Genomic DNA, 22,207 nt, shown 5'->3' with positions numbered 1-22,207 from the left:
AGAAGAGTGGAAAACAGTAGGGGTGTCCCCCCGACTAAGAATTTGCATAGTCGCATCAAATTGGTCGAATCTCGCCTATAATCATGTTTTTTCCCCCTTCCCGTTGATCAATATTCCTATTTGCCACATTGGCTTCAACTTTTTTTCCACACCAGACAAAAACACACATATACCGTTTGTCTTCTTGCTTTGGTGAATACATTTTATTGCGACTTAGTCTACCACACTGAGGAGATTGATTTAAAAAGCTCATGAGTTACTTTCTCCTTTTTATCAACAGTATACTAGTCTGATATTTCTACCACAATAGGCAATGTATCATGATTTATTGGGAGAAATCATCAGACATTCAGCACCCCATATGGCTGCTCGTATCATAACCAAATTGTGTGACTATACGACGTTGAGATTGGCAATCGAATCGGACCCCTTCCATCGAATTATCCAATAGTCGACAATTCGGGATCACCCCTAGAAAACAGCAAAACTACACTTCTCCTTTCTGTACATTTACGTCGTTTAGAACATTTAGATAGATATTTGATTATTTCTGTTTTACAATGTGTTCGCCCTCCCTGTAAGCCTGCAGGTATCTGTGTGGCATTTCGATAGAAAAATACAATCTGCCCGTCAGCATCCCCGACCGACCTCAGACGTGGGACTCATCCAGGTCCAGGTCTACGGGAGAGAGGGGCAGGGCGGGGGGCGTGCCCAGCAGCAGAGGAGTGAGCAGAGGGTTCTCCATGCCGTCGTCCTCGCTGAGCTGCAGCAGAGTGTCGCTGCGCGGCAGGAGCGCCGTGGTGTCCTCGTCCCCGGGACTCTCTCTGATCCTGGGCCGGAGAGGGGTGGCTGGCTGGGGTGGAGGTGGTAGCAGTGGTGGTAGCGGGGGTGGTGGTGGGGGGCCGGGGGCCGGCGCTGTGCCTAGCACAGGGAGTGGCGGAGGCAGGGGAGAGGAGGTGCGGGAGAGGGGCAAAGGGGAGCAGGTCCTGGAGAGGGGCAGAGGGGTGGAGGGCCGGGAGATGGAAGGGGGAGGGGAGAGGCTGCTGCGGAGGCCCCACAGCTCGCGCTTCTCCTTGCTGCTTATGACCGCAGGGACCTGGGGTGGGAAAAAACCCTTTTACTCCTGAGATACCTGTCCCTATGGTAGGTATAAACTTTCTTTAAAAAAATTTGGATTAGTTCTCAGTTTCATGGTTAAACTACATATATTAATCCGTATGATGACTTATTTAATGATGTTCTTCAACATATTTCTTTGGGTCTCCTAAGGGACAAGCAGTTCACATTTTAACAGGTACTTAGTGTTTGCTGTGCAGCTCCTACCGGTGTGTGAGCAGGGCTGTGCAGGTCTGCAGTGACCGTGGCTGAGGAGGCAGAGGGCACTTCCAGTGTCTGGGACTTTGAGAGAGAAGGACTGGCCTTCCTGCCCTCGGCCGGAGGCTCTGTAGCACTGGGAGTCTGCTGCTGCTGCTGGCCTTGATTCTCTGTGAAGGTGACTGACCTCTTTTGATCTCCGTGCGCTGTGGACACACATGCATGTATGTGGTAAAAACAGAGCTAGTGGCTAGTCGCCATCACAAAAGCACCAGCTAAGAGGGTGGAGGCAGGGATGGGACATTAGGATAGGCGGGGGGTGAGGGAGGGAGGGAGGGAGGGAGGGATGCAAGACAGACATGCAGAGCGCCCTATTAGGGTGAGGTTGCAGATTACAGGGGCGGAGAGGAAGGGTTAAGAGTCGTGTCTCACCTTCACAGTCCAATAAAGTTTCTTTATTTCGAAAAATAAGGCATGAGACAGAACAGAACAGTGAGAAAGTCAGTCTGGTGACAGGTCAAACAAACAGCATTGGAACAGACAAGAGGTAATGAGTGGGGATGATGTGTCACTTCAATTCAGCACAGACACTTTAAAGGTGGAGTCAGCAATTCTGGAGAATGCTTGTTGACAAAATGACTTTTTGTCAAAATCAGTGAACATCCTGCTACCTGTTCATACCCGTGTGTTCCATGAAAAAAAAAACTGGTGTTAATACACAGCCTAGCTATGGCAGGCCCCCTTTGTTTACATACCCTTTCATTACAGAGCCTAGGCTACCTACACAGGATTTATTTTTCAGCAAACACAGTACAGACAGGTGAGGAAATATTTACTGAATTTGCCAAAAAGTGATTTTGACAACAATCGTTCTCCAGAAATGCTGACTCCACCTTTAAATACAGTGTTTGAGTGGGAAATGTTACTGTCTAGATTTGGCCTGTTGAGTGATTGATCTGAAGTGCAAGGTTAAGTTAACTTTGTTTCAGTGAGTGCCTCCCAAGCTCTCATGGTCACTTAGCTACTAACACACACTCATGTTAGAGTCAGACACCCTGCACCACACACACACATGAAGGCATGTGTGCTGTTACCAAGTGGTTTGTTTTTGGGCTGGATGCTCCTGCGTGTTGTGGAGAGCCTGGCTCCAGATCGACTACGCGGTTCAGTCTTTGGAATGGACAGCAGGGGGCGTCGCAGCTGCAGTAAAAGTCACAATCAAATGCAGAGTTTGTGTGTGTCTTCATGCATTTTTAAGCAAACTGTTAGGCAACTAATGCCCTGTATGCATGCACTTGATATATTAGTAAGAAAGTTCCTTGAAGATCTATTAAACAACACCAAATGTATATTTATCCATATGTTCCTTGTGTGTGTGTGATACAGAAATAAATGTGAAAGACAAAGCTGATTCTCCACACCTGTCTGAGGCCTCGGTTCCGTCCCAACGGAGGCTGGATCAGGAGGTTCTGCTGGCCCGGCTCACTCTGCACACTGGCCACCCTGGGTCATCCAATCACATGGACACAAACACACATTTGCATTCACTCAAATATACAAGAACAATAAAAAAAGACACAGAGGAACATGAATGGACCAAAAGGCCGCTGAGCCAAACGAGATGTCCCTTCTGTTCTAACCATTCACTCACTACATGACACACACAGTATGTTACAAGAAGACGTCCAATCAAAGGGCGGGAAAAAACAGAGCTGCCATGATTTATACACTGAAAAACACAACAGGGGACAGTAAGGGCTGGAGCAGCAACAATGGCAAAATACTCTTGCGTGAAAAATTATGATTTCATTTTACTGGTGAGAAATAAAGGCAAAAATATATTTAGAAATATATCTGAAATTTGAAGTTCTCAAAAGCAAAACTGAACAAAACTATAAAAAGTGTTCTTAGGATACGGTTGCCACCCCAGTTCCCCCTTGCCCCGACAGATTGGTATCCAGAGTCGGACGGACCAATTTGATCAGCGAGAAGCCTGATAGACATGTAAAACAGAATGAAAACACCATGGCACGGATGGGACAGAGGCTTGACTTCAGTGATGACCCTGAGCTAACACAGGAGAAACAAGAGGGCCGAGCTTCCTGGCCTGGATTTTTTTAAAGGGGGGTTAGGATAGCACAGCAGATGAGCTGACACGATGAGGGGTCAGTGTGGAGCTCAGTAGGGTAGTGGGAGGGGGAACAGAGACAAGGCACACTGGGCCCAACACAGAAAAGAGCGAGAGAGAGAGACACATGTAAGTGACAAGGGGAGAGGGGTGAGGAGGCCAAGGCGATTTGATTGGATGTGGATGAAGAGGCCGTTTCCCGAGGCGGTGTCCCCTTCCCCAGCTGGCCAACAGATGCAAGAACGCACCAATGGGACACACACAGAGAGAGAGTGGCCACTATACCTAGAGAGGTTACCCTCCTGCAGAAGGCCCTGGGACTCATCTAGCACATTGGGTTCACTGTAAAAAGGGGGGAGGGCGAAGAATGGGAAGTTTAGGGAGTGTCATTTTGAGATCCGCCAGCCACCACCCAGGCTCCGACCGCAACTCTTTTTTCTTACCAAGATAAAGAGTCTTAGCTACTTGGCAATGCTGCTCTGAGACTGTAGAGTGAAAACGTTACAAGTAAACAGATATAGACAGAGAAAAATGACCTTTGTGGTTGTGTGATATGATTGGTTGATGCTTTTCAAGGTATTAAAAGGTGCAGTGTGTAATATCCGAATATTAGCATCAAATGGAGAGATTTCAGGTTGCAACCTACCTTTGAATCCCCTCCCTTTCAAACAATTACAGAAGCTACATTCGGCTTTCAAGGACAAGAAGCTAGTAAAAAGTTGCCATTATGGAAATTATGGTGGAAAAAATTCTAAATATTATTAGGACCCGTTAAGGAATTGCAGGGAACATAGGACCCTTTTTCAGAAAAAAGTGAGGCCAAACAGAAACTATGATCTGGTTTTTGGTTGTGCAGTATTCAGTTGCCTGCATGCCCCTAAAAAAACGCCACTTGTCTAAAATAGAAACTAAACTTAGAGCCTAGTAGTACATGTATCTGTCAGTGTGTCTGTGAGATGTTACCTGTGGCTGGGCAGCATGGTGGTGCGTGGGACCTCGGGCTGCGAGGCGGCCGAGCCTGTGGCGTGGCTGGAGAAGCGGCGCTGTGCTATCCCTCTGGGCAGATAGGCCTCGTGCTCACTCACCACACTGGGGATGCTCATGGAGTCATCTGGATGGGGGAGGGAACGAAGATGAGGTGAGTTCAGTTTGAATTCCCCCCCCCCCCCCCCACACAAAAGTCAAAACGTGAACGCAATATTAAATTGAACTAAATTGAACGTTTTCTGACTCTCTTCGTCGTCCTCGTCGGTGCGGCTGAGCGTGTCTTGGGAGGGCTGGCGTGACGGCTGGCTGTCCTGCTCCCACACTGTGCCGGTGCCCGTGTTGGAGCGCGACATTGTGGCCAAACTGAGGCGATAGGCTGATGTGGAGGTGCCCACTGTGCTGATGGACGTCTTGCCCTGGTAGGCTGTTTGGGTTGAGGCAGGCCAGACATAAAAGAAGACACAGGTCAAGATATTAGAGGACTCAGTTAAAAGTGGCTACTACAAGGAACTTTCAGGTTTTGTTGATTATAGCGACCCCTTTGGACAAAAAAATATTTTTATTTTTATTTTTATTTTTTTTTGTATTTGTTTAAGAAACTGAGTGAAAAAGAGAACGCAGGATAGTAAAGTGACTATATGTGACTTTGTAAGATCAATTACATTAAATGAAGTAGACGGTTTTAACCAAAGCAACTTAGACTTAAAACATTAAGTCAGCGGTGTTACCTATTGAGTAATCCAGCTGCTTGACAATAAGATGATGGTGAAGCAAAGTAAACTGTTATGTATTACTGTTTACGAAACACATTATGTCTGCCTGCTGTTAATCGGTTAGTCTGTGTTGGCAGGGATTCAGACCCAAGTTACGGAATTCATAAAAACAATATAAAAATAGCATTCTTTTCACTGGTCTCATTTTCTGATGATTTATGTTCATCAGAGAAAAAATTACACTGTTTCATAAACATCTAAAGGTCCTCTGAAAATGTAGCGTTCATTATGAATACGTTTTTGGTTTCTGACCTGAGCCGCTGTGCACAGCCTCCTTGAGAATCTTGAGTTCGTTGTTGAACTCGGCGAACAGGGAGCTCTTGCAGAGCGGTCGTGGGATGAAGCGTCGCTCCAGCTGGTCGGCGATGTGGTGACGCGCTGTGATCTCCTCCTGGGAGTCAGCGGGCTGCGTCAACAGCTAGACCAGACCACAGCAGTGTTTAGGAGTGAGGCAGACAAAGACACGTGGGGCAAATAGTGCACAAGGAGAGCAAACGCACAAATGAGTAGATAGTTCATTACCTTGCACTGTATGAAGGGTCTTAGCAGGACAAAGATAGGGATGCGGGTTCGGACTATGAAGTCAATGAAGTCCCAGAAGGCCAAGCCGCCCACCTTTCTCAGAGCCATCTCTTTCACCTGCAGGCTGAGCCGGTACCACTGGTTTCCCAGCGAGCGCTCGAAGCAAACCAGCACCACCTTGAGAGCTGCACAGGGAAGAGGATGAGATAGGGAAATGGGGGGACAATCACACATAGGCACGGCACGGTACGGGTCAACCAGGCCAAGTGTGAGTGCAGCCCTCATTCATTCGTACCCAGATACGCAGCCTGGCTGGTGGACTCGGCCAGTCCCTCCCTGCGCAGGTCCTTGCCCGTGTCTCCCGGCGTGGAGCAGTGAGCGGGCGACGTGTCCAGCATGAAGTTCTTGGTGCGGGAGGTGGAGATGATCCGAGGTGGCAGCAGGATGTTGATGACTGTCTGGAGGAGCAGGAATATCTCAGGCTGCTCCAGGTGGGGGCTATCTGCAGATGGTAAGGACAAAACAGACCCATATTAAAATGCGACTGAAGCGATCAGGTTCATCCGGTAAGTGGTTGCAGCCTATACGCTTTCACCTTTGCTTCCAGAGCCCACAGTGAGCACAAATGGAATGAGCAGGTTGAGCAGCATCCCCTCTCGCCTCTCCTGATTGGTGAACGGTGAGATCACATGGCTGAGAGGAAAGTCCTCCTTCAGGGCCTAGGAAGAGATTCAAAAAAAAAAAAAATGGTGGTGACAAATTAGACAATGGACAATAAATGTTCAGGTTTATTAGTATACATAAAAGGTTGAAAATGAACATATAAGGGTTTATTTTACTAAACACTGTCCGTATATATCTCCTATAAATCCATCTTTAACTAAAACAGTATATTTGATTTATATAATGAAAAAAGGCATTTTCTAAAATCTACTATCTTACTCAAATTGTAATACGAAAAGTAATTGTTTAAATGAAAGTATTCAACTGGCAAAGTTGCCTGATGATATTTGCGTATAGGTTACCATTTGTACCCCATTCAGAGGGTTTCTCCTTAAGCTGAGGCCTACCTGGATCTGTAGGGCCACCAGTCGGACCACTGCCGTGCTGAAGGGCAGCGGGGGGGAAAGGTACGGGCTGAGGTGGAGGAGAGGAAGCCCATCCGCCACACTGGAGGGGCCGACCACACCCATCACCTGACAACACACAAAAAGACTCAAATAACAGTCATTCTATGTGTGTGTGTGTGTGTGTGTGTGTGTGTGTGTGTGTGTGTGTGTGTGTGTGTGTTTCCATACCAGGTTGACACAGACATTGATCAGCGAGCGGAGGTGTGGCAGGAAAGAGATGATTGGCTGGCGCTGCAGAGTCAGGCAGATCCCCTCGATCAGACTGCTGGCCGCCTCCCACTCCACCTGTCTCCTGGAAACCATGCAGCACCACCCCACACCCAAAGCAAATTGTCATGAATTTATAGGGGTAAAAAAAAAAGCTTTAGTGCGTAATTTCTGTTGACCCCCCCGAAGAATTCTGAGTAATTACAACAACACTGTCTACATGAGGAAAGCCTTCGGTGATGGTGCATGGATTTTATAACTTCTGCTGTACCTTTTCTTAGCAGAAGAATCAACAACTGAAACATTTACTGGGCGCGTCTTGGTTTTTTTTCTGAGCTCCTGCGCCAGTGTCGGGGGACGACACTAGTTTGTAAACGCTGCCATACTGAGAAACACAAGGAGAGTTTTGTGGAGCTGATACGGCAACTCAACTCATATGGCAATGGCTTGACACTCATTGACTGACATTCATTTATACGAAAGAGTTATGCACTATAGCTTTAAAACCCAAACGCCATATTTGGGTAATGTTGGATGAAATGAAATCTATCCGTTTGATCTCACTTCTCAGCGGCGTCGTTTGAAATGAATTGAATGTGGCATAAGATCATTATTTTATGTCGAGAAATCTTTAAAGCGGAGGAGCAAACCATATGCTGAGTGTGATACCGGGGGAACACTTACCTCTCTTTTGACATTTCCCACCACATACCAACTGACAACAAATAGAGTATACAGCAAAAGCTCACAAACATAGCCAGCGAAACAGTGCAGCAACAGATCCTAGTGTGAAACAAACACACACCTCGCAAACAAGAAAAACACACCACAGCAGCAACTTACGGTACAGCACCCAACGGCAAAGGCAGCGCTTTTACAGAGGACAGAGTGCCAAGAAGCCAGTCTATCTACTGGACACACCACGGCGACCGGGCCCACAGCACGATACACTCACGGAGAGAAAGATAGTGGGAGGCTTTTCAACAGACCTGGTGCATAATGCCTGTGGGCGAGCGCACCTGAGCGTAGGCATCTTGTGGATCTTGTTGAACATGCGGTCCAGCCTCTTGAGGATGAGGATGAGGGCGGGCCGCACGGCCTCAGACGACCAGTCGGTGATGGGCAGCATCTCCATGATGTAGCGCCGCAGCCCTCGGCTCTCCATGGTCAGCGTGTCGTAGGGCGCCAGCTTCAGCAAGGCATGGGCAATCTCCGCCAGCCTGGGAGAGAGAGAGAGAGAGAGAGAGAGAGAGAGAGAGAGAGAGAGAGAGAGAGAGAGAGAGAGAGAGAGAGAGAGAGAGAGAGAGACAGAGACAGAGACAGAGACAGAGACAGAGACAGAGACAGAGAGCAGGGGAATAGGGTAAATTTGTAACTTAAATAGATCATGAAACTTTGCCAGTTGATTTCTTACATTAAAACAACAATGTTTGTAATACAATTGCTTCAGAAATGTTTAGATACATTTGCAAATGTTGGCGACATCTAACTCAGTAAGCGTACCATTGCATTCATGATAGTGCTGAGAATGATTATAGAAAGTGTAAAACCACAAAAAAAGCAACTCTCATTCACTCAAATCTTTCTACGATTTTTATTTTTAGTAAATTCGGGGAGCTGAAGTTAGCTAAAGAAAGAGAACAATCCACTGACGAGCTTGTATCAATAAGTCTAATACAATACGCCTTGGAGTCAGTCACAGGTAAATCTCCTCACCTCATGTGGGACTTGATATCCAGCAGCTCCAGGGCAATGACCCGCGGCTCACCGGCTACGTTTTGCAGTATCTTGAGTCGCGGGCCGCAGTGTTTGTAGAACTCAGTGCAGATGTTTAACAGGGACTCCCGAGGCCGGCGGAACTCCTCCCGGGCAATCCGCTCGTCCAGCTCCTCTCTGGGCATGCCCTGGCCCTCCTCCAACAGGTGCAGGTTGTCCCTGGACCACAAACAAGTGTCAAGAAAGGTGCTATACAAATGGATAAATGTAAAATGTAAAAATGTCAAGGGGAATTCAGTCTTTTTTGACCGATAGAACTGCACTGTAACATGCATCTTTTAAGGCAGTGTTGTCTAGTCGTGAATTAAATTTAACTACATTTTCTACATTTGCTAGTGGTTCAGCTACATTCATACTTGAATACTGATTCAAGTAGTTCAGATCCTTTTTTTTGTTGCCTATTGTTGTGTAGTTAACTAGCCTGGAAATCCAGACCGACATCTAGAAAAATTTGCTAGCGGAGAGTCTGGATTTCTGGGGTAATAGATCATTACTGAAAATACAAAAATGTTAGGGCCAAAAAAAGGAAAGGAAAACATTTTAGTTTGAATTTGATCATAGCTTCTCTAATCAAACCACTATTGAAGAGCCCCGGATAAAAAAAATTATTCAGATTTGTTTAGTCAGTGGTAGTTTGCAAAACTATGCTTAAAAAGTAGCTTCCCCAACACTGGTTATAGTCCTGACCTGGTGTTGACCCCTCCTGACATGGCGTGGTTAGCTGCAGTGCCTCCTTTATGGCCCTGATCACAGCGGGACAACTGGGGGGCTGTCATTGGCCTGCAGAAAGATACAATTATGAGGATTGTTAGCAGCTTAAAAAGAGTTAAAGGTGGAGTCAGCAATTCTGGTGAACGCGTGTTATCAAAATAATTTTTTTTTGTCAAAATCTGTGTATATCTCCTCACAATCCACAGTGAAGTATGCACGCTGAGAAAAACTGCTTTCAAAACACAGCCTAGGCTCTGTAAATTGCCATGTAAACAAAAGGGAGCTCGCTGTATCTAGCAACATGCCCGTTTACAGAGCCTATGCTGCAGATTGAGTCTTTTTTCATTGTGCACACAGAACGGCGAGGTAGCAGATCGTGAGGATATATTCACTGATTCTGACAGCAAGCATTCTGCAGAATATCTGACGCCATGTTTAATGCAGCTACAGAAAAAAACAGATTTTTTTTTAGCTAGGTGCACAGCAGACCTCGTGAGTGTCTCGGAGCTGTAGAGGAGGGCCTGCAGGGAGGTGGCCAGAGCAGCGATGGCAGCGATCTCATCCCTGGCAGCCGAGACAGACTCCATGGTCACAGTGTTGCTCTTGAGCTTCTGCAGGTGGCAGGGCACCAAGGCCTCCAGCACCATCAGCATCTGTAGACTGGACAGACACACAATGTTAAAGGTGCAATGTGTATCATGTATTGGCATTTTTCAGAGCCGACTTGGTAGAAATGGAATATAATTTTCACAAGTGTGCTTTAAATAATGTATAATCGCTTGAAAATAAAAGTTCGAGTGAGATATCTACATAAGAGTGGGGCTTAGCACCATTGAGGTCGCCATTTTGCACCGCCATGATTCTACAGTTGCACAGAATGGACAAACTAAATGGCCATATGCATTTTTAAAGTGGGTGTCCTGGGGAAATGCACCTGTTGAAAGATGAAGAAGTACTATAGAATAAATAACTAAATAGATCTTCACTTCATCACTAAATATATTGTGGAAAGACTTGAGGCAGTGGTGGATGATGCCATTTTACATAACTAGATTATTGTCCTTGAAGGCCACTGTAGCTTCTGTTATCACTAAATATTCAGATATTATACACTGCACCTTTAAGAGAATGAGGAAAATATGCTGTTGTAAAGTTTAAGATAGTTTAAGATAATAATATTCAATATGTTTCCGTACCTCCTGAAGGACTCTGGGGCGTAGGCGACCACGGTGACGCACAGCTTGATGGCCTCGCTTATGGTAAAGGCCAAGTCTTCGTTACCGTAGCAAAAATCTGCAACGCCAAAAGTAACAGTTTGGGTTTTGTTTCTACAACTCATGCATGAAAAGACACTCTGCAAAGTCCATAACTTCTTTTAAATGGCTTCTTTAAACAATTCTATTTGTGAAAGCGTTTGACTTGTGATTTTCTTTATTCTTTTTTTATACCAATTGTATTTCTTGTCTGATTTATTACAGTTTATTCTACTGTGTCTGTATTTTTAGTTTTTTCCCTTTGTTAAGCACTTTGCATCAGCATTAAGAAAGGTGCTATACAAATACTATATGTAAATAAATGTAAAATAAATGCTTTTACACACTGAAACTTAAGACCAGTGCTCCCTTCTTTGACTTACCTTTTGCGCCTTTGACAAAAATAAATAAAAAAAATTAAAGAAAGAGCAACTACAATACGTGTGTTCCAGGGGCTTACCTAAAGAGCGTAATGGTTTCTCAGCCTTGACCAGCTCCAGTGCATCCAGGGCATCCCGGGTCTCTCCCTCCAGAGAGGTGAGCAGGTCAAACAGACACTGGGCTGACACGCCTTTAGACAGGCCGGTGCTGGTACTGGTCTGGGAACAGTTATAGATAAGTGAAAAAAAATTAAACACACACACACACACAAACGTTAATATATAATAATGAATCATCTATGATATAACCAAAACATTTGAAGTGTGTTTGAATTCTTTTTTTTTTTTATTTATTTCTTTTTTTTTTACAGTCAAAGAAAGGAAAATGTCTTACGGTGAACTCCAGCAGCGGAGCCACACTAGCGAACAGCTGCAGGACGAAGGGTTTGCGGTGCAGGATGTAGAACTGTCTGCAGCAGAACTCGATGCCCTGCCTCAGTAAAGGGTCGCTCTCGTAGTCAGCGTACACCTAGCATTGAGTAGCAGAGAGGATGGTAGATGAATCACAATACTAGACTGGATATCATTTTTTGTCTTACCACTTTCCACAAAATGTAAAACATATTTTTTAAATGTTTTCAATGTATTAGTGTTTTTACCATACATGTTTTGGATACGGCCTTTTTTCATCAACTATTGTTGCGATAATGGCCGTTAAAGATGGTTGTATAGAAGAAATATACAGATGCAAACAGATGAGTAGTAAAATAATCGGCTAAATATAAATGTTGGACCTTTTATTAATACTATTAAGAAGACATGTCATGCAAGTAAAATAGACACAAATCTCAAAGTTGATCCATGCTTGTTTTCACTCATTTGACCATACCCTGGATGGACCATACCCTGGATTGATTGCAATTCTCACCTGCAGCATTGTCGGCAGGATCCACTGGTAGCCGCTCAGAGAGAAGAGATGGTTGAAGTGCACGGCGGTGTTGATTGCAGTGGCGGTGTACTGCCTGAGGAGGGCGCTGTCCTCCGGGTGCAGCAGCAGGGCTCCGTTGAACACATTGAGGAAGAGCATCATCTCGTCTCCCCACGGGTACTCACTGGGCATGCCCAGAAACATCTCCTCCAACAGCTTGATCCACAGAACCTTGTGCAGGGTGTCCAGACCAAACAGCTCCTTACCTGGACCAGAAAGATGATGGCAAAAAAAATATAGTTAATTTTTTTCATCACAAGTGAGTAATGATATGATTGGGTTTGATTGAAATGTATTTTAAACATTGTACAATAAAACAGAAAGGGTCATACAGAAAATATTATTACACAAAATATAAATCTTAATGACATACATGATTGACAAACACTTAAGGATTCCTTTAACATGTCATAAGAGTAGAATCATTTCTTAAATAACATTTGAAAAACATTAAGCGGTCTTGCATCGATGGCATACATATCTTCAACTTAGTAAAGATTACCATTTGTTCAAACAGGAGACACTACTTCGAATTCGAATTTTCCCTTTTTGTTTTGTTGTGTCAATACAATTATCTAAAATGATACTATATACTTATGACTGACAGAATGTATTTGATGTTGTTAAAATTGAAAAAAAAAATAGAGAAAATATATAAACTCATAATTATTCATAATATAAACTCACATATACAAAATAATTATATAGTCATTATTGATATCATGTATTATCAAAAATATTAATAATATATTTAAATATAAATACGATCTTTACATTGTATTATCAGATACATAAATCCATAAAAAAAATGAAATTCAAAATAAAATAAAAATAAAAAAACAGTTTGGAGTCTATCTGACCTAGTGGCTCATTGAACAGCGAGAACTCTGCATCGATGGCTGTCCGTGGGAAAGAGGGCAGGCGGAGGAGGTCTTCTTGCAGCAGGGAGACGTGGGACTGTTTGTGCATAGCCGGCATGTGTTGTGTGAGGGAGATGAGAAAAAGTACCCTCCCCACTTCCTCTAGTTTACGGGAAAACACCTAGACACAGAATGAGGAAAAGGTTAGACACTCTGACTTACGCTAGCATTATTGTTAATTCATTCGATGCATATTGTAATGTAGGGAATCTTTCCATACCTGTTTGTGGATGAGCTCCTGGCCTTTGTCAGGTAGCATGTGGACAAGGTTGAGCTGTGGCGAGACTGATCTCCGGAAGGGGTAGATGTCTCTCACGTATGTCTGCAGGGGGAAACAGAATTAAAAAAAAAATAATAATAATAATTGCATTTTTAAAGTTGCTATGAGGAACTTTTAAATAATTCTGAAACAGTCTAATTTTTTCTCTGATGATTATATCAGTGCAAAGAATGCATTTAATATATAGTTTTTCTTAATGCCTTTGTCATGGGTACGCTCACCCAGGAACAACAGCTGGCGTAGTAAAACCACTACCGCTTTTGTCCATAGGGGGTACAAGAATAAACACAAACTGATAGTTCCTCGGAGCACCTTTGATATGATTCAATGCTTGTAGATAGCAGTTGCTAACAATAAAAGGGCTTTAAATCATTGAGTAAATCTGAAATGGACCTTGCTATAATGGATGAGGTTCCATCGTTTGTCCATGAGGAAGTAGTGTGCCGATCTGGCTTCGGGAATGTTGAAGAATTCCAGGCACTCCTGGGGTGGCAAGAGAAAATATCATAAATATATTCATTTTCCATGTAACCTGAGTATTACCATATCATACTACCATAACCCTCCCCTCCACAACAGGACATTTCCTTATACTTCTTTCTCTTGTGTATTTATTTGACAGCCAGTTAATTTTCACAGTCTGATTTGTTATAATAAAAACCAGAGAAGCTCATAAAATACAATGTATTGTAAATGATTCCATCAATAGTTTCTAACTTTCTTTTTGGCTTGTGGAAAATTACAAACAAATATGGTGTTACCTTGAGCAGTGCTTCAAACTGAGTGTCTTCATGGACTGGGAGCTGTGTCGGGATGTCACATTCGTTCTGCCCGTGCACCACCAGTGTTTTGGTTCCTGCATTGACAATGCACAAGTACACCTTTAATTAAATTTGACATATTATTGATGTCCCCTTTGTACAGACAGTTCAAATCTCTTTGGGACCCCTAACTAATCAAACCATAGTGATATTGTCTGGCTGTATCAGTAGGTTTACCTGGCATGGATGCAGTGACCAGCAGTTTGACTTCACACTGCTCCTTCTTCATGGTCTGCTTGAGGTCCTTGAAGAAGAGCCCCTCCACGTAGCCCACCACCTCCCACAGGAAGGTCAACGTGGCTGAGATGGCGTCCATTCCCCACTCGCACGGAGTCCGCACAAAATACATGATCAATCCCACCTGGTAAAGGGGGGTTTTGATTGAGAGACATTATGTTGAACTTAAGAGTTATGAAGATAAATGACAAATAGAGAAAAAGTCAGTTCAATTACCAAGTAGTTGAATAGGATATGAGAAGTCTGGGCTGGTAGGTCTCCGATGTTGAGCAGGAGCTTCCTCAACATATACATGAGCTCATCCTGCCGTAAAACAAGGAATACAAAGGCTGGTCACATTTCACATTTCTTACTTTTAAGCTTAAAAGGTACAGTGTGTAGTAGCGGCGTATTTTTCGCGGCATCTGGTGGTGAGATATTAGATTGCAATGTCCAGTTGTCAACCCCTACCGTTTGGAGAATTTACAGAAGCTACGGTGGCCTTCAAGGACAAAAAGATATTACTAAAGATGGCATCATCCACCACTGCCTCACTTCTTTTCAAAATATCAAGTGATGAGGTGAAGATGTATTTAGTTATTATGGCTCCCATGATATATAAAAACGCATTAGGCAAGGGATTACACACTACCTAAAACATCCTAATGAATATTTTATTCCATTCTTACAAAGACTTCTACGAAAAAACGCTAATAAATTCTACTCACTGAGCCTTTAAAAGTCACTTCGGATCCTGTTTTCACATACCTGTCGGTTGCTCACTGTTAGTTTTTCCAGGAAGTGGCGGAGGACCAGGGCCGGATCTTCAATCAGGCAGTTCCAGAGGATTTGTTGGGCAACGGCACTCACTGAACAGACATCCAAGAACAATACTGTCATACTGTACCGATTGATTGCAATGCATTTCTAATTTAACAGTGTCAAATGTCACATACCAGCAACGCCGTCCTCTCGAACCTCCCCGTCCTCCATGAGGTGCACTATGGGTAGGACGGCGGCACAGATGCATGCTGGGAAGACGGCTTGGGGCGGCTGTAACATGTGGTGGGTGGGCGTGTGCTCCGTTGTTGCCTCTTCATCTGGCAAACACATTTTTTTTTAACTTATCTAATCTTAACTTACACAATAGAGATGGAGGGATATAAGCTTTTATCGGTACCTTCAGCGCTGGCCATTGAGCGTACGGACCACATCGAGCCCCGGCGGAAAGAGTAGTTCCTGTGGGAGTTACTAGAGGCGCAGGAGGGGCTGACGGACAGACGGCGCGATGCCAGGTTCACCACTTCTTCTGCTGGCGGGATCAACGTCCGACACGACCACAACACACACACAGGAGAAACAATATGCTATCAGGACACAGAGCTTAGAGAGGCACCTATGTGTGTTGCTGTCCTTGGTATTATGTGCAAGTTGTCATGAGGCTAAAACTATAACCATACAAAAATGCATCATTTTATTAATTCTAAGGCAATTTATTTAGTTTAGAACTGTTGATGTGAGTTCAAAAATATAATAACAGAATATCACAGGGTGCACTTGCAAATTCACATTTTATTTTGTTGCAAAAACTGTGCAGAGACATAAGATTAAAAATTAAAAAACAATGGCTGCTTCTCAAATGTAATGTAATGCTTCTTAAAGTGACAACGAGGAACTTTCAGTTTAGTGAGCGATTTTGTAGAACGCTTGTTGTCACTTTTTTAAGATATTTTTGTTGGCATTTTTATGCTTTATTGATAGTGTAGAGACAGAGTTGAAATGGGGCAGAGAGGGTAGTGACATGCAGAGAACGACCGCGGGCTGGAATCGAACCCGGGTCCGCTGCTGGACGAGGCCCATGGGGGGGACGCCCTACCAACTGAGCTAAGGGCTAAAATCAGTGAATATCTCCTCACAAACTGCTACCTGTCCGTATGCAAACAAAGGGAAAGGGGCCCTTCATCATAGCTAGCAGCATGCCCATTTACAGAGTCTAGGCTGTCTATTAAAACTGGATTTTTATACACACAATACAGATAGGTAGCGTATTGAGAGGAGATATTCAGGGATTTTGACAAATGCGCCTGGTGCTTTGCTTTAATGTGTAAAGGCTTCATATATAAATATGACTTCAACTTATACTAGAAATGATGCCAGTTTTTGAAAGTAAAGCCTGCATTTATGATTGAATTACCTTTTTTATGTCAATCTTTAATGTGCGGTGTGTGTTTGTCCTTTTTACTGTGAACATAATAATTGATAAGGTAGTAAATCTCTCTACAAATACATGTAGGCCTATCTGTTTCAGACCTTGTAAGGGGGGTCCAGCCATTTGTGTTGCCAGGCCTGGTTCTATATACAGTATATATGTCTTAGCAGCAGCAGGCCCACCTTCTTCCTCCTGTTCTGGCGGGGGGCTGCATGTGGGCTCGTAGCAGGACTCCTGGGCTACGGGGATGGCTGTGATGATGCTGGCCTCGCGACCCAGACGTCTCTTCTCCTCCTCCTGCTGCAGGTTCTTCAGTATGTGCTCGGCCCGCTGGTGTGAGCGTGACACGGCCCGCGCTGAGAAGGACTTCTGGAAAGGGGGGAGGGTGGGATGGGCGTGGAGGGGGGGGGGGGTTGGCATAGGGTCAAACGGCACAGAGGCAAAACAGCGGGTGCACACGTACAGAATATTCAGAAAATGAGGGGAGTGCGACAAATCATTACAGAATTGACAGTTTGAATGTGTCAGGATTGGAACGTGTGTGCACAGCTAGTCTAGGCTTACATCGGAGGAGCATTTTTTGTTTTGTAAATGTAGAATGACTGGACAACACGTTAATACAGTAACTCTCCTCCAGCACATTGATCTCATGCTCTGATGCTATCCCGAGCATCATGAAGAACACTGTTGAAAGTGTTGAATAGAACAAGGGGTTTCAAATCAGGACAAATTGTGACACGTGATAAGATGTATTCAAACTGGAATTGGGAGAATTTACTGTATCTTGTGTACAGTAAATGCCTCACAGCATTCGCACGAGTGCTTCATACACATACATATCCAACTGGGCTGAAAAACGCATGATATGGAAAAACAAACACAGCAAAGTCATTCTCATCCAATGACCATGCATCAACGGCACGACACACACAAAATGTCTGAATGTCCGATGCATGCTGTTAGTTTTAGCTTTTTTCTGACATATCGGAGCAAGTGCTCGGACACTTTTTTGGAGTGTGGCGTGTCTCACTGATCAAGATGCAACTATCTGAAATGGCCCAAACAACTGGCCCCATTATCATAATCATGATGAAAACCTACACATCCCCAAATGGGCTACAAAAATAAATTATATCAAAAAATACTTAAATGGAGAGAATTTTTTTTTGCCTGACTTAAATGATCAGAGGTAACAAGATGCATCAGCACAAACATCCGGACAGAAATACCAACTTACTATGGCATGGACTGACTGAATTAATGTGGAGTACTAAAAACAAAGACAGTCGATAGATAAATTATAGAACAGGTGCTCGAAAGGTCGTCATCAAAATCTAGTCAACATATTTTGATAATCATGCTTTTCAACAACAAAATTAAAAAGACAAGAAAGTAAAAGGAAACACCAAGAAATCTGATCTACCACTTCAAATAACCATTCAAACTTTGAAAATGTATCACGTGTAAGTTTGTTCTTAAATGAGCAGATTTCTTGGTGCACATTGCGCTTGCATAGCAGTAAAAGAAAATGTATTTTAAAGCAGTTTAAAGTGCATTGTATAGGTTTTTGGTATGTTGTGGGGTAGAAAGTGACATGTTCTTTACAGGTTATAGGGTTTAAAAGTCTGGTTCACCTAAATTATAATAAAACGTGTGAAAAACTCAAAAACCTGGACAAATTAAATGGAATCAATCTGAATGGCCAGATAACACTTAAAGTATGAGATGTGTTTTTGTTTGTGAAGGCACATCCCTGGGGGTCATTTTAAAGTCAGTATGACTCAAATGTGCTATGGCTGCATATTTAAGTCCAAACTAAGTATGTGCATACAATTAAATTAAATCATACTTGAAAAATAAAGTGTCACGTAGGTAAATCAATGCATACAAAGCAAGCCATGTTAATGGGAGCTGGAACTTACAGACTGGTCTTCATTGATGGGGTCTTGAACGCTGCCTGTGTTCTGGGGAACCCACGGAGGGTCAAATATGGGGACACAGGGCATGCCCAGTATAGGAGACGGCAGTGTGAAGTTAATGCTGGGTGGAGGGATCTGAAACAAAAGATACATTTATAGTAGAAAAACTGTCAAATTGGCCTTTTTCCTTTTTTCAAGATTTCTTTATCAAAAATGGACACACAGGTTAACATTAACAACATCATAGCAATGTGCCAGATCTAGTCGTACCGGGAACATTTTCATCTGCGGTCTCTAGCAAGTTGGTGGCATTAAAAGAAAACACTAAAAACAATACTAAAAATACAACACATGAGCACATAACAAGAGCATGAGCATAGATACATTCTAGACAAAGACAGCTGTCCCTTTGCAAGTTAATGGCATGTGTAAACACAACACATATGCATAGGATAGCAATCCATCACGTAGCACATCGAAACAAATAAGCATTTAAACCCAAACAAAGGCACCAAGAATATATTGGCAAAGACAATGATCATAAGTGCACACAAAAACACATGGGCACAGACTACTAGTACGTACTATGTGTTTTTTGAAGCACATTTGTCTTCATTTGAGACCAATGTGCTCAACTAAATGTTAAAAAGAAAATTAGAGAAATGAGTCTTGGAGGAATCCATTATTAACCTTCCTGGAAAACGTTTGGAAGTGGAAACAGGGGTTGAATATACAAATAGGACACCATTCCTATCCTGTACCTTAAAGATCTGCTGGGCTCCCTCCTCCATGCGAGGCCACACCTGGTAGCGGAAGCGCCACAGTGTGTAGAACTTGAGGATGGAGTTGATGCGCTGGCAGGCCTCCTGGTGGTGGAACTCTGCCATCATCATCTCCGTCACCGCGTCGGGGACTTTGACCGCACACAGCAGGAACATGGCGGCTGGGGGACATTCCAGAAAGGACATCAGAATAAAAGAGGCACGTAGTATGGAAAGGGCTACCCCCTACCACTTAAGATTTTTAGCACTTAGCAATAAACTTGCATTGCCCCCCCAGGTCTGGTCTACAGCCTTGTTTGTTTATTGTTAATTTTCTTCTTTTATTTATTTATTTATTTGATTGATTGATGGTGTTGTGGTTTGATCCACTTGTCAAAAGGGACCAGGGATGGAAATTAGCTACTGGCTTCAATCTAGCATATTGCCACGTAAATGTTCATAAATATGCAATGGTCCCTGTTTTAAATAAACAAAATCGGAAAAATCGGAAAGTGGTTAAGGTAAAAAGCCGAAAGGATGGCAAAAAGTGTGATTTGACAAAAGGACAGAAATAGACTAATCATACCCGTTCATAACCTTAAATGAGGGACTTTTGAAGGGCAAAGCGACCTTGATAGGCGACTCACCAGCAGCGGCCGCCATATGTTCATCCACACTGAGCAGCAGCTCCCAGGCCGCCGGCTGGATGTCTCCGTACATGTCCTCAGTCAGGATGGGAGCCGCCTTGATCAGTAGAGAGAGCGGGGCCGGGGACAAGCTCATCACCTGGGGGAAATAACAAAAAAACAAAAAAATAAACATACAGGTAAGAACTGATTGACAAACCATGTTACATTATGCAGTAAGAGGAAGTGTGTGAATACACAAATAAGGTTAAAATAATCTCTTCTTAGGTAAGTACGTACGTTATTAGTAAGTTAAGTTAAGTTATCTTTATTTGTCAGTTGTACACGAGGCACATTGAAATTCGTCTTTTCGCATATCCCCTCTCAAGTTACCACACTTCGGAGGGGGTCAGAGCGCAGGGTCAGCCGCAGTACAGCGCCCCTGGAGCAGTTTTTACTAGGTAGGTAGGTAAGCATGGAAAATTCACAAATAATTCAAATTCTGCTTTTTTTCACAACCAACCATGCAGCATGCTGGAATGATTACTTTACTGTCTATTCATTTTTTTTATGAAGTGCAAGAAAAACTCTGCTTGAAGAAACTCTATACTTCACCTGGTTGCGGATGTACTTGAGCATGCCGGTATCCTTCTTCCCTTCTGTGTTGGGGCCGTTGGGTCTTCTCTTCATGGACGGGGTCCTCAGGCAAGACTTGTCTGAACACTGAACACAGGCATGGGAGGACTTTCATAAACTCACACCACCACAAAAAAAAAAACTACAATACGTTTAAAAACAGAATAGATCTAGTTCGTAGTTGTGTGAAAGCCCACCTCTTTGGTCTTCTTGGCCCGTGCCCCGATGTTACCATTGGAGTCGCTGTCCTCTCGCAGGCTGTCCACTGTCTCGCCGTAGACCAGCTTGATGGCGCGCACCAGGCGGGCGCAGGAGCGGCTGTGGTGCTGGTAGCAGCGCGGGTGGCAGAAGTCCACGTGGGTGCAGATGAAGCTCTGCTGGTTGCATAGCAGGATCATAATCTGCAGAGAGAGGGGGGAGTGAGTGTGTTGGAAGGTAGAACACACATATTAAACACTAACATACATATCACAGCTTTTCTCCATCGCTTAGCCACGCTTGAATGCACAAATGTGTTCAACCAATTGACCAAATCTGTATAAGGACGCACATGGAGCCAGGACATGTTGCGGTGGTAGTTTTCCTCTGCTCCTGCCGAGCCCTGGCCTTCTGGTTCAATGCTGGGTTCACTGGTGCTAAAGGGGCTGCCTGCAACAGCAAATGACAACATGCAAATGTTTAAGAAATAAGCCATTTTATCTTTTAATAACAGAGCGACATGAGGACATGTGGAATTGAAGGCATATGTTAACAACGTAAAGCTATAGTGCTTAACTTCTGTCATACCCACAAGGAATTTTGACAACACTGTCGGCACATGTACATGAGGTAATCCTTAAAGATATAGTGCGTAACCCTTGATTACGCATGGATTTTATACCTTGAGCTTGGATGTAGCTCACATTCATTTATACTGTATGAAAAAAAAGTTACGAACTGTAGCTTTAAGACAATGCACATGGGTTTTGTTATATCACCTATGTCAGTGACAGTGTCCCTGCTTTGCGTTTGGGACAGCAGCCCTTCGTCGTTCTCGGACTCTGAATCCTGCCGGGGCATCTTGGTGCTCTTGAGACTCCCGGCGCGGCGTATGGAGGACAGGGAACCGCCTTTCTTCACCCGAAAGCTGCGGGCTCCTTTGATCTGGAGCAGCCGGGAGCCTCCGATACGGATCTTGCGGATGGGCGCTGGGGAGGAGGGCAATGGGGATAGATCATCTGACTCATTAATAGTTATAATATAGCAGACAGAGCAGTGAGTAAAACATACATGTCTGTGCATGAGCCCGGGGCCTCACCTTGGGCTTCCTGGGCTTTCTTGTCATCGCAGGCGGTGTCAGACTTGAGCGTGTGGCTGCTGCTGTGGAGCGAGTCGTGGCCGTCCTCGTCGTCAAGGATCCCGGCGAAGCTGATCTTCCGCTCGTATCTGTGGCGACCCAGCTCGGGGTCCAGACGCAGGCGGCAGCTGTCCAGATCCTACAGCCAAACATCAAATCAAATTAACAACGCGTATAAAGTCGTTCACAACAAAGGTTAAAAACTGGCTAAAAGCAAAACAAGCCTGTACCCATTTTTAGCATACTTGCGTAATGTGAAAATCTAGTACAGTGTGTGTGTTGTTGTATGTGTATTCTATTGTATTCTGTAGTGT

At 44.0% G+C, this 22,207-nt stretch overlaps 1 protein-coding gene across 1 annotated transcript in view; it reads right to left on the bottom strand.

Annotated features, from left to right (window-relative positions):
• Positions 1–649: 649 nt before the first annotated feature.
• Positions 650–22,207, bottom strand: part of unc80 (unc-80 homolog (C. elegans)) — a gene marked incomplete at both ends in the record, with an annotated part of 46,303 nt that continues 24,745 nt past the window's right edge. Inside the window, 40 exons of the mRNA XM_080052681.1 lie at positions 650–1,096; positions 1,324–1,520; positions 1,747–1,767; positions 2,409–2,514; positions 2,736–2,817; positions 3,728–3,784; positions 4,406–4,553; positions 4,674–4,853; positions 5,455–5,620; positions 5,725–5,909; positions 6,020–6,226; positions 6,320–6,443; positions 6,795–6,920; positions 7,023–7,146; positions 8,051–8,281; positions 8,778–8,996; positions 9,525–9,617; positions 10,038–10,208; positions 10,745–10,841; positions 11,262–11,400; positions 11,576–11,710; positions 12,110–12,375; positions 13,030–13,210; positions 13,310–13,411; positions 13,763–13,852; positions 14,131–14,225; positions 14,368–14,551; positions 14,644–14,730; positions 15,175–15,275; positions 15,363–15,506; positions 15,587–15,718; positions 16,798–16,984; positions 18,538–18,669; positions 19,296–19,477; positions 19,943–20,081; positions 20,537–20,644; positions 20,755–20,958; positions 21,108–21,205; positions 21,535–21,744; positions 21,855–22,032. Of these exons, the coding sequence (XP_079908807.1) occupies positions 650–1,096; positions 1,324–1,520; positions 1,747–1,767; positions 2,409–2,514; positions 2,736–2,817; positions 3,728–3,784; positions 4,406–4,553; positions 4,674–4,853; positions 5,455–5,620; positions 5,725–5,909; positions 6,020–6,226; positions 6,320–6,443; positions 6,795–6,920; positions 7,023–7,146; positions 8,051–8,281; positions 8,778–8,996; positions 9,525–9,617; positions 10,038–10,208; positions 10,745–10,841; positions 11,262–11,400; positions 11,576–11,710; positions 12,110–12,375; positions 13,030–13,210; positions 13,310–13,411; positions 13,763–13,852; positions 14,131–14,225; positions 14,368–14,551; positions 14,644–14,730; positions 15,175–15,275; positions 15,363–15,506; positions 15,587–15,718; positions 16,798–16,984; positions 18,538–18,669; positions 19,296–19,477; positions 19,943–20,081; positions 20,537–20,644; positions 20,755–20,958; positions 21,108–21,205; positions 21,535–21,744; positions 21,855–22,032 (6,075 nt within the window). The remainder of the gene's footprint in view (positions 1,097–1,323; positions 1,521–1,746; positions 1,768–2,408; positions 2,515–2,735; positions 2,818–3,727; positions 3,785–4,405; positions 4,554–4,673; positions 4,854–5,454; positions 5,621–5,724; positions 5,910–6,019; positions 6,227–6,319; positions 6,444–6,794; positions 6,921–7,022; positions 7,147–8,050; positions 8,282–8,777; positions 8,997–9,524; positions 9,618–10,037; positions 10,209–10,744; positions 10,842–11,261; positions 11,401–11,575; positions 11,711–12,109; positions 12,376–13,029; positions 13,211–13,309; positions 13,412–13,762; positions 13,853–14,130; positions 14,226–14,367; positions 14,552–14,643; positions 14,731–15,174; positions 15,276–15,362; positions 15,507–15,586; positions 15,719–16,797; positions 16,985–18,537; positions 18,670–19,295; positions 19,478–19,942; positions 20,082–20,536; positions 20,645–20,754; positions 20,959–21,107; positions 21,206–21,534; positions 21,745–21,854; positions 22,033–22,207) is intronic.

The sequence above is a fragment of the Ammodytes marinus genome (assembly GCF_949987685.1).
Source record: "Ammodytes marinus genome assembly, chromosome: 24".
In the NCBI taxonomy this organism is placed as follows: Eukaryota; Metazoa; Chordata; class Actinopteri; order Uranoscopiformes; family Ammodytidae; genus Ammodytes; species Ammodytes marinus.
Note: the sequence above shows the minus strand (reverse complement) of the source record. Positions and strands in the feature narration are given on the sequence as shown.